This window comes from Protomyctophum parallelum, assembly GCF_964188405.1.
Source record: "Protomyctophum parallelum genome assembly, chromosome: 16".
Lineage (NCBI taxonomy): Eukaryota > Metazoa > Chordata > Actinopteri > Myctophiformes > Myctophidae > Protomyctophum > Protomyctophum parallelum.
The window spans coordinates 2,455,927-2,468,386 of record NC_139711.1 but is presented as its reverse complement, the minus strand read 5'-3'; the positions used below and the strand labels follow the sequence as shown (position 1 = coordinate 2,468,386).

General features: G+C 41.6%; 1 protein-coding gene across 2 annotated transcripts; it reads right to left on the bottom strand.

The window, feature by feature from the left end:
* Positions 1 to 856: 856 nt before the first annotated feature.
* On the bottom strand, positions 857 to 11,550 carry LOC310872991 (uracil phosphoribosyltransferase homolog). 2 transcript variants are annotated; one of them, XM_083785218.1, is made up of 8 exons: positions 11,397 to 11,550; positions 8,815 to 9,099; positions 8,321 to 8,363; positions 6,919 to 6,988; positions 5,785 to 5,847; positions 4,088 to 4,249; positions 1,605 to 1,703; positions 857 to 1,429 (listed from the first exon to the last, which is right to left on the bottom strand). In XM_083785218.1, exons 1-8 carry the CDS (start codon positions 11,414 to 11,416, stop codon positions 1,323 to 1,325), a joined length of 849 nt encoding a protein of 282 aa, XP_083641344.1. In that variant the 5' UTR covers positions 11,417 to 11,550; the 3' UTR covers positions 857 to 1,322. The 2 variants fall into 2 exon arrangements, with proteins under 2 accessions (XP_083641344.1, XP_083641345.1); XM_083785219.1 differs by having other exon boundaries at positions 11,279 to 11,523.
* Between the last annotated feature and the right edge of the window lie 910 nt (positions 11,551 to 12,460).

Below are 12,460 nucleotides of genomic sequence, written 5' to 3'. Positions count from 1 at the left end.
CGTCTATACTGTAGGGGGAAAAGCAGCCGTTCTAGCAAACACTAGGCCTACCTTGCATTTAGGCCACAGTATGTTCACACTGTCAGCCCAAATCCCTTTTGCGGCCTATCCAGATTGGAATCACATTGGCTTAAGACGTTAAACTGTTAAAAACCCCACATGAAAAGAGAAGATTGCTAATCGGATTTAAACGCCATTCCAGAGTAGTTTGAAATGCGATTCAAATCGGATGCCTAAAGGACGTCTCATTATGGACACTCGACGCCTGCTTTATACTTCCTTGTACCACGGTGTCAACACGTGAGCTTGTAGATCTGCTATTTCCGGTGAGCGACACCATCATGCAACGGAGCGTCACGTTATGCATCATTCATGTGTTCACCAGTCACCACAGCAACCAATGCATTTAGGCCCGATGAGGTCTGAATGAACAGATCTGATCTAATCACTTGTTGCAAGTATCAGTATGGATAATCGGTTAAAGATGAGATTTGAGAAACAAGTTGGGTTTGCCTGCAGTGTTAACACAAAGCCTGTCCCCCAGATGTATTGTCTGGCACCTGCAAGACTCATTTGGGTCCGTCTGTATTTCCTGTGGTGTTCAAGCCAAACGTGATCCTCACATCCAAATATCTTAACCAACTTTTCATCGATATTATTTTATGTTCATGTTATCCGTGGAGTTTTACGTGTCGGTATTTGAAAGCATGTGTAGAGACGTGAGAGTTGTGGCTCTCGAGTGACTATGTGGTGTGTGTGTGTGTGTGTGTTTTTATTTATTTATAAACGGTATCGCTGCAGAGGAACTTTACTGTGTGAGTGATATGCAACTTTTAAATAACTTGTTGAAATGAACTGAATTTATAAAATATGTGGACATTTATTTAACATGAAGGGACAAGTCACACCTGTTCCATATACAGTTCTGTACACGAGGATGTTGCTGCATTACATAGGACCCCTTTCTAACATTCATTGATGTACAGTAGTACTTAATGGTGGTTGGTGGCCACTCTTTTGAATACACTGTTAAAAGAAAAAAAAATACTGCTAACCTCTTCTCTTGCTGTTCTGTCTGTCGACAAAATATATCAATATTTTATTTGATCCATCAGTGGATGTAACATGCAAAATAAAATCAACCAGCTTGAATTCTACGTTTAGTATCGAGTCGTTCCTAGCAGGAAAAAAAAAAAACCAATACAGTTAAATTAATCACTTCCCGTCAGTTTAAGGACCATTTGCTAGAGTTAAGATGGCAATGAAATGTTGCTCAAATGGCTTCCTTCTTTTCAAAGTGTTCTTCAAGGTGGTCCGTGGGTTCAGTCTGTGCCAAAGTATCTCTGTCCAAAATGTGTCGGCGCTACGGGATGCACCTCTGTGGTCAAGATGGTTATGTCTGGGAACTCCTGGATTATGGACTTGGCTCCTAGAACACGGCAGAATGATAATCAGGCCATGAGTTTATGGTCGTCGCCATCATGAAATCTTGCAATTGTCAATCTATACAGCTCACAGCGTGTCGCATCATGTGTGGTGAGCTTTGCCTTGTAAGATAGGCTATTTTCACAAATGTTCAAATATTAAAACTAACAATACAGTACCATGTGGAGTGGAGAAGAGACTAAGAAGAATGATGTGTTTGGGTTGAAGTCCATGTTCTATCAGAACTCTGACGGCCTCGATCACAGTGTTCCCTGTACCTACACACACATGCGCACACACACATAAAAGTGTCTGTTTTAATATATTTAATTCACTGAAGTTCCCCAGGAGTTTATACAAGGCTTCCCCCCCCCCCCCCCCCCCCCCTACAAGCTCACAGCACTTGGTAAAACATTTTAGTAATCAAATAATCAGCTTAGTAGTGCATCGTATTACCCATTTAGCACTTAAAAAAATATGGACGCTTTTCTTTTGTTCCAAATTAGGTGAAGAGAAGCAGCTTCGAGATGTCTTCTTGGGTTCAAATGACGTGATGAGAAAATAACCAGAAGATTGATATTTTCTAGGGATGCACCGAAAGGGAAATTCTTAGCCGAAACCGAATACCAAATATAGGAAACAGTTGGCCTAAAACCGAATACCGAATATCCGAATATGATTAATATTATACATCTTTTTTCCTACCATTGCTGTCATGGCCATACCTTAAAGCTACCTGATTTATGGCAAAATAAATGGTTATGGCAAAACTTAACTTAAATAATAATCACTATTATGGGTCTATAAAACATTTATTCAGCCCTTTTGAATGCATTAATTGCATACACTATTTAGTGATATATTTTCTGCCTGTTAAGGCCGAAACCGAATAGGCCAAAAATGCAATTTTTGGCCATTTTCTGCGGACGAATATTCGGTGCATCACTAGTTAAAATAGTATGTTTATACAGAGTAAGTAAAGAATAAATAATCTCTCAATCACCTGGTAATGACTGTGACACAGTCCTGTAGCTGAAAGGTCAGTCCTTGCAACCACAATGTTTCCAGCCAGACAGGTCTAGTCCAGAATGCCACTTAAGCACTATATACTTTGTTGTACAACAAATAGCGAAAATAGTTGACCTACAAGCTTGTAGATGTTTGGAAAATTTGAAAGATTTAGAAAGCTTTTGCCTAAAATGCCATGTTGAAAGTGGTTATCACTTAACATACCTACACCCGCACAGTATCATTGGTATGAAGTGTAACTGAATATCGCTGTTTTAGTATCCCCACTTAACCCATTAAGACCTGAGTTTGATTCTACAAATGTTATGTTATGGTTATGGCTAAACTTAACTTAAATAATAATCACTATTATGGATCCATAAAACATTTATTCAGCTCTTTTGAATGCATTAATTGCATACACTATTCGGTGATATATTTTCTGCCTATTTGGGCCGAAACCGAATAGGCCGAAAATGCATTTTTAGCCATTTTCTGCCGAATATTTTCTGAGGCTGAATATTCACTAATTCACTAATATTTTCCTAGTGATTATTCTATCGTTTACTTTTTCAATTAATCACATAATTGACAAAGACTTAACCCATTCTGGGCGGGAACCCCCGGTGTTTTAACTAAGCATTATGTTATACTTTAGCTATTGAAAAATAGCAGATCTACAAGCTCATAGCTCTTGTAGGTCTGCTAATTTTTGAAAAATCATGAAAATGCGGCACGAATATTTGAATATATATTCTTTCAGAAGACTTTATTTTTTTAGTTCGACGTCAGGTCTAAATGGGTTTAAAAAAGTAAAAAGTAAACTGTTGGCCCGTGCTGCCGGCGGGGTGCTCCGGGGCACCCTAGGCTGTAGTGTAGAGGCTCCAATATATATATATATATATATATATATATATATAAACAACGGGGGGGAAATCTAATAGATTTGAATCGATTCACAATTTTTAAAATCCCCCCGCCCCCAAAGTCGAGTCGTATTTTACCGTTCATAATCAATCCGTTCGGTGAACCGTCGCGTCGCTAACGGGGGACGCATGGACTCGTGTGACTAAAGGCCTATTCATAGTCTGGATTTTCGGTGGTGTGGTGACCACCGCTCCGGTGGTGAGCTGACCACCGGAGCTGAAATAACGTTGAGCGGTGGGGAGTAAAAACAGAGAGAAGGGCTGGAGCGGTGGCGGTGGTTTTCTCTTCACCGCGGCTCGTGACGTCAATCCAGACTATGAATGAGCCTTTAGGGATACACCTGTGGAATGCCCTACCAACTGAAATAATGACGACAAACGGATCTCAAGATGTTTAATGATGACGTCAAACTCTGGTTGAAATCGGGCCAGAGGTGCGAACACTAATTTAACATTTTAAAACTGTTATTTTACTTGGATTATGTATTGGATGTATTAGTATTTTTGTAAAGGATTGTTTTAGTATAGGTAGATGTTGTAAAGGATTGTTTTAGGTGGATGTATAGAACTATAGAAAGGCCTATAACCAGGGACTGGGGGTTGCAAATTACCTTGGCTATACAAACCCATATACATTGTGTACAACGTTTTCATGTTTTTACAACTTGATACATTGGTTTTTTGTATTGTCCCTGTTAAATAAACGTATAAATAGAATAAAAACTTACTGAGGATGGGATACATGAGCAGCACTTTCCTCCTGTACACGTCGGGGGGGAACTTTGCGTAGTAGACCTTTGCTTTCTGGGTCTCCTCGTCGCTCTGGATGAGGATCTTGCCGATGCGGATGGAGCGGCAGCAGTCTCTGAGGCCTTGCTCCATGGCCTCACCTGTCGGGAAACAGTGACACGGCAGGCTGGGGCTTAAAGCCACTTTGACCTGGGAACCATTCTATTTAAATGTCTTCTACATCCTGACAGTTTTCTGAAAAAGCTATGTTTCTATGTCAGTGGTTCTTCGATTTCTTCTAAAAAAAATTTTTTTCAATAGCTAAAGTGTGACATAATGCTAACACCAAAGCAATAATGCTATAAGCAATAATGTCAACATTTTAATGACCTTTTTATTTATTTTTGTTATTCAGACAGCCAGCAATGGGAATTCCAGGTCGATAAATCATTGATGATTCTGTTTTATAGATCCTTCATTGAGTCTGTCCTCACCTTTGCTGCCATTTGCTGGTATGGCAACCTCGGTGTCAGACAGAAAAATGCCCTTAACAGTGTTGTTAAGGGGGCCAGCAAAATTGTGGGGGAAGAATTCAGCGGCCTGAGTCATTTGTATGATGAGCAGGTGCTAAAGAAAGCATCATCTATTAGAGCAGACAGCTCTCACCCCCTACACCGGGAATATGAATTCCTGCCATCCGGCCAATGGCTAAAGACCCCTGTTACCAAAACAAACAGGTATACATTTTCATTCATACCTACCTCCATCTGAGCCATCAACAAGGGAAGTAGGAGGAGGTAGACGTAGTTACACTCGATGCACTTTAGCCCTGGTTGCACTTTATATTTAAGGTATCATCTTGTGATAATGTATACATATGTCGGTTCTGTATGTTGTACTGTTTTGTTTCTTGACCTTGAACGCTCCCACATGTTATTTTGTCTCCGACACATCTAGGGGACCGCAAACCGCGTTCAAAGATTTTCCTAGAAGCTTTGTCATTGGTCGATTTGCCTGTCTGGTTCCTCATTGGTTAGTCACTGCGACCGGGTGTTTTTTCGACCAATGACAAAGCTTCTAGGAACATCTTTGATTGCAGATTGCGGCCCCTATAGATGTGTCACAGAGACTACATTCTTTTTGGGAGCGTTCTACCCATTGCTGGCTGTCTGAATACCAAGAAATAAAAAGGTCATTCATATTTTGACATATTATTGCTTACAGCAGCTTTAAAGAGGAATTCTACTGGAAAGCAAGTACTCCATTTTATTTACTAAAAGTTTAAAAAGAAATACCTCCTGTGTATGTACACCATTTGAGAAACATGGTTCTATCCTACCGTTAGAATTATTGCATTTTGGTCAGACAGTGGGCTTTAAATGCTTCGTAAAGACGTATGGAAGCCGAGCATTTGCGGGAGGTTATAGGGCTTTGAGTCGAACGTCTGGAGTCAGGACTGTTTATATGCAATTTGGAAAGTCAATTTTATTCAAATAAAACTCACCTCAGAGTGCCATTTTTCCCTTTAATGGAAGAACAACCACACTTTTCCTCACAGCAATTACACAATAATCACTGCCCAGATATAAAACGATAACGTTTAGCTGAAGTGCCTTTCAATTGCCATATGATGCTTATTTCCCGGGATGCAATAAAAAAACACATCAATACTTAACTTTTATTACGTTTGACTTACCACTCCTCATAATGCTGACTCCACAGTTGCCTCTCTCAAACTTGACTCCTTCATACTTGTACCCTGCAGGGAAACAGGAGGACTCAAAGTGTCAACCCCAGTCATTCTGGTTCTAGCTGGTTAACTGACACTTGTCTCCAAAGTGCCTGGTTAGTGCTGCTTTTCAATTCCTACATTTGCAAGTGTGGCACAGTAGCGACCCCTGCTGGCTGCCACCGGTACTACCTCAGTGCTTTCAATTAGTTTTAAAGATGGAGTCCTGTGGTTTTTGTATTTACTATTTTTTTTTCTTCCCGTTTTTCATGTGTTTATGAGGTGACAGTACTTCATTAGACCCCTTGGTGTGCTTATGTGCAATGATGTCTTCCGTTTGTGTTTAGGGTTTCTTCCTGGGGTCTGAAACCTCGACAGTGCCAATGAAAACAAAAACGGTGATATCGTGACATCACAATATAATTTCCTCCCCTAACCCCTCTCCCTTCATCATACGACAACAGCTGTGGGTGCGGCATCAGTTCTTGTGGATCACCATTCACCACCCATCAGGCAAACCAGGCATACTTAATGAACTGGTGGGCGTGTCCCTCTAAAACAACATTTTAACAAAGTACTGTACACCTTTTTCGAAAAAGTGCTATACCTCCTTATATAATAATACCCGATGATCATGATTTAGGGTGGAAAACAATCACAGCACTCCATCTTTAAATACATTTCCCCAACAATATCCTTCATGCGTTGTATACGTTAGGCAAAAAGAAATACAGCCTGCCAGACCGTAACATAAACCAAACCCAAATATTGTCACGCAGTCTGTCTGTAAAGACTAATGTAAGAGCAGGAAAGCCTCTTAAACGAGAAGGTTGTTCACACGGGGGCATTTTGTGTCAATCCGCCAGTGGGTGTAATTAGTTACGTATAATGGGGACGTATGACAAATCGTTCCATCATGTCAGTATCAGACGATATTTATTTTAACCCATTTAGGTTGAGCACCACTGACATGGGTTTTTTAGAAGCCTTTTTTTTTTAAATCGTCTCATAATTTAAGCCAATGTTTTATAATTTGAATGTGAAGCTGAAAATGTCTTTCGTGATGGTTCATAGCTTCAGGCCCCAGTAAGAGGCACTCACCTGTAGGCGTGGTGACAGTGCACTCTGAATAGGGGAGCTGATTCAGTCCCTCTTCGACCACAAGTCTGATCTGTAGACGGAGGGGAAAACACAGTGTAAGAGCCATTTGAGCCACCATATTGTTTAAGTATTTCATTGTCATTTGTCAATCAAGTTCAGGTTGCCATGGTTACAGGGAGGGTATTTAATCCCGTCCCTAATGAGGTGCAGGTGTTGCCAGTGGCAGAGGCAAACAGTTTTAGACCGTGTTCTGATGACCTGTATCCTGTGTGCGTCGATGGTTTATTTATGTTTATTTGTATGCAAGAGTATAGGACTTTGAGCAGAATAAATATCATCTAATACAAACTCAGTGAACGTTTGGATATCAGTTTCTGGAGCACATGTCTGAACTTCCTCGGCAACCAGTCCAGTATCACCCAAGTATTATAGGGACTTGGGCGTTACACACAGCATTAACCCTAGCTTACCTATTCAGCATTACAGTTAACGTACATATTCTGGGCATGTCATTAAATAGAGGGTATGTGTGGGACATCATCATGATACGAAGATGATATGATATGAAGTTATGCGGGAAGTGGCAAAAAAAACTTCCTGGCCTTGACAGCCCATACTGTATATCCAAACAGAATCTGCTTGCATTAAACAACGTTAGCTCACTTTGCCACACAATTTGCGACTCACTTTATGCATGCGCATACCCTCTATAGACAAACATCCAGAAATATACTAAGGTTGAACATTCATTGAAAATGGCAGATGGGAGAACTTTATAGTGATTACTTCTCTGGATTGAGCCAGCAGTGGTTTGCTCAGAGTGAGCGAACAGCAAACTATAGGGAGCAGTTTAGTAGGTAGTAGTAGGCTTAAAGTGCCATGCTCTGAGACAACTAAAGGAGAACTTCACCCATTTTCAATAGAATTAACAATTACATGATGATGAGATTGAAAATCAGTGTAAATAATGGTGTTTTTGTTTCCATGATGTCACGAGCACGAACGTGCGCATGCGCCTACATGTGTGCATGGCATGCAGCTGATAGCCTAAGCCTGGTATATTATTTATAGTGTATGAGAGTTTTAGACACACAAACACAAAAGTAGACTTAAAATAGTCAGACAAACTTCTTTACTGTGCTGCAGTAGCGAAACTTCTAGCGTGGTCACCATTTATTGGTACCACGGCATGGTACTGCGTTCTACGAGCAAGACACCACTGTTGAACATGGATGAAGTGCTCCTTTGACCAAGCAACACAACGCCTAGAGATTAAGCAGAGGAAACCAGGGGAACTTCCCATTCCCAGGAATCTCTCCCTCCTGAGCCACAGAGGTGTGTGCGCCCCTGCTAGATCAGTCACAAACAAAGTATGTCAGTGGTGCTGAGTGGATGATCTTACCAGTCGATCGGCACAAAACACAAAATCTCCTCTGCTGGTTGTCCTGTGAACATGGAACAATTGAGAAGAACAAATGCTAGTGTTTATAGCCTCGCTATAAATTAAAAACAATTAAAAACCAATCCAAGTAACGTAAACTTGCACAGTCACAATTCTCCATGTTAATTTACCCTGAGAGCCAAATGGACACAAGGCCACTGGCCGAATTTAGTTTCAGGTTTTTTTATGATGGTATTGCAATCGAATTCAAGTGAGATTTGTGTTTAGCTATTGTATATTTAGTTTCATTAGGCCAAAACAAACTTTCTGCATGGCCGTAAGGGCCCAGGCCGGGGGCCTCACATTACTCTCGCCCAGGGGGCCCTCAACTCCTATCAACCCGGCCCTGCTTTATACACATCTGTACTCTGAAGAGTGTACAATCTAACCACATGGACCCATTCAACACTCGAGATTCCACATTATACGACAGATGGGTCAGAAAGGTCACTCACTTGTCTCGGATTATAGTTTGTAATTCTCGTATCTGGTCGTTTAAGGGGAGCAGTTTCAGCTGAGGTCCCAGAGCCTCTTGGATCATCTCCGGCTGTATGCTGACAACAACCGCTTCCTGTTCTTCATTGGACGCCACCGTAGCAGCAGCAGCATCGGCAGCAGCAGGTGAATTGTTACTGTTGGCGAATCGAACCTGCTTCATGGTTGGGTGTTGTTGATCCTGGCAGCTGTTGTTGACATTGTTCAGTTGTTGACTGGGACAAGGCATCCTGAGGTAGAGAGTCCTTCATTTGATCCAAGGTGTCATTGCAAAATAAATCACAAGGTACAGGTAAGAGTAGAATACAACTGAAGACATGCTATATAATTAGAGATCTAATAATGATAATAAAAACAAGAGTAAAATATAGCTGCAAGCAGCGATAAGGCGGGACACAACATAGCATGAGTTATAACTGTTCAAAGGTTTCATTTTCAAAAACATGCTATAGCACCCCCCTTTGGCCAATTGGAGTAAGACTGCTTCCAGTGCCATTTGGCATGACCCTCTACTATACTGTAACGTGACATAAGCATATGACGCTGCATGTATGTATTAGAGGCAGAACAATTATTTTCACAAACCAGCAATTGGCTCATTGGCTCATAAAAACTTCATTTTTTCACCTACAAATGACTACAATTTATTGTCTGTATAGGTCTACTCTAAAGTTCACGTGTAGACGTTTTTGTGCATTTTGATCAAAGATCCTGGGAGGAGATACATTTGAACTGTTTTTCATATAATTCAAAATGGCGGGTGATCTAAAGGTCAGAGGTCAAAAGTCAGAACACGAAAGTTGTTCGGCATGAGGAGACACATATGTGTATCAAAGTGTCATTGCCAACGGTCAAATGGTTCATGAGATATGCACGTTCAAAGTTTGCATTTTCAATTGAGTGCTAAAGCGCCACCCTTTGACCAATGGTCATGGGCTTCGCATAGTCACCGTTTGGCATGGACCTCTACCAGATTCCTGCGTTTCACGAAAACCGACTGCACGGTTCAGTCAGAACTGCTATTTTTGGCGGAAGGAGAAGAAGAAGAAAAAAAACCCCCACAAAAACAATAATTGACCAAAATCACTTTGTGACTTCTTGGTCCCTTAAAAATGTTAAGTCTACCAGATTTGAACCCGGGTCTCCTGGGCAAGTTTTGAAACATTTTACCACTGAGCTAATAGAGCCTGCCTGCTTGCTCAGCAGAGATGTTCATGTCAAACCAGAAACAGGATTGTGTCTCAAAGGTCGCGATAGCCCCTTTGGGCCCCCTCCGATAACTTTTCTGAATTTTGTACGCCAGTACCCTAGGGTCCCTGATCGGTTATTCCACTCTCCATAGGACGCAGATGCAAAACACAGCTATAGGAGAACGGAAACGTGTGCGAAAGAGTGGTAATCGGAGTTGCCGTTAAGTATTTTACTTTTATTTTGCTTCGCTCTCTCTCTCTCCTCTCTTCCTTGACTTCCTTATTGATTTCCCATTGTACCGCCTCCCGCACCGAGACTGGCTAGCTGCAGGTCCTAGTTACTGCCTCTGATTGGCCGGCCGCGTGCATGCAGGATGTTTATAATGTCGTGGGAGGCGGGACAAAACTTAAAAAATAAAAAAAGATTAAAAATACTCTGATTCTCTTTCGCACACGTCATGATAAACCACAATAGAAGAGCAGGGAGACCAAATACCATCCCAATTGTACAAGTTATATTGTACACACACTCCATATACCATATTGGACAAAATAACATTTTATTCACTAAAAACGTCACATAATAATACAGCTTTAAGCCAGGTCTGATCTGCACTTGGGCACAATTGGCGGACAGTTAGTGTAAAGATAAGCTATTAGTACAATATAATAGTGCGAGTAGAATTTACAAACTATCACCAGTAATATGAACATACATCTTTTGTCAATTAATAGATATATGTCCCATTAACATCTATGAAAAAACATATTTGTCAATAAACAGATGTATAGACTATTGACACTTGAGAGTGGATATGATCCTACAGTATATTATGACTAAGCAACTTATATCCATAAACTCCATAAAGCCAGGACATGTTGTGATGTAAAAGTGTAAAACAGTAAGACAAATATTAAGAGTTCATGGCTTTAGGGAATTTATTTCCAAGTTGCTCTTAATATAACAGTGGATTGTCTTTTGTGGATATCAAAGCTTGCAGAGACAAAGAAGGTAACCCAAACTGTCCTTAGTATGTGCTATACTGGTTTATATAATCGTTAAATACAATAAGAAATGAGTCATGACTTTTCTCTCACTGGAAGGAATTGCGACAGAGGTTATGATACCGTCCGAGTCGCGGCCAGATGATGTATATTCAACCACATATGATAGCAGTAAAACATAGCAGGTGAAGTCAAATGTTAACCAAAGCTCTTGTGTTGTTCCACTGACCTGAAGTCTGTGTGACAAAGAGCTGCACAGACAACGTGTTCTTCTTTAGCTTGGCTTGTTCAACACGACTGCTGTGCTGTGTTGAAGATTAAAGGCCAATTTACAGTCATACAGTTACCTTATGATTGACACATTCATAAACTACTCAGAGGTCTATCTCGCCTTGTTGTTTAAAGTTCAGTGTGGATCAGAACGGTCCAATAAATGAAAGATCTGCAGCAGATCTTCACCTCCTGCTAGCTTAACTTGACAGTCACAAAAGTGACAGCTCTGTGTGGGATTCGGAAGTGACGCAACGGCCGGTTTGTCTTGTTGACGGCGATAAAGTTTGGAAGCCATAGCCCACAGGGTCGCCGGGTTGTCATTGGCTACTCAACGGCAACCAAGTAACACGTGTTGTGTGTGTGTGTGTGTGTGTGTGTGTGTGTGTGTGTGTGTGTGTGTGTGTGTGTGTGTGTGTGTGTGTGTGTGTGTGTGTGTGTGTGTGTGCGTGCGCGCGCGCGTGTGCGTGTGTGTGTGCGCGTGTGTGTGTATAATCTCACTGCAGATGATACTGTATAGTTAACATTGCAAGCTATGATGAAATGCCCTTTTTATCTTAATTCCTTTGCATCTTTATTGACATCCATCAATCCGTCAATCAATCAGTGGTCTGGTCGCGGAGGCAACAGCTCCACCAGAGAGCTCCAGATTTCACTCAGTAGGCCTAACTTCCTCCTGGGGGATCCCAACTGGTCACGGTGTTCCAAGGCAAGTCAGTCAATGTAATCCTACTCCCTCCATCTCATCCTTGGTCTGCCCGGGGGTCTCCTGTTCTCCTCCCAGTGGGACGTCCCCCGAGGACCTCCCTATAGGGAGACCCTCGAGAGGCATCCTAACCAGACCTCAGCTGGCTCCTTATCAAATTCCAGACGAAGAAGCAGTGATACTCCGAGTCTCTCTCGTGTGACTGAACTTCTTTGAAGATGCCAGTCACCCGTCGAAGAAAACTCATTACGGCTGCTTGTATCCATGACCTTCTTCTTTCTGTCATGACCTATACACTTCATGGCCATAGGTGAGGGTAGGAAGTAGGAACGAAGATTGCTCAGTAGACGGAGAGCTTTGCCTGCTGGCTCAGCTCTCTTTTCATCACACAGTGCGGTACAGCGACTGCAATACCGCCCCTGCTGCTCCGATCCT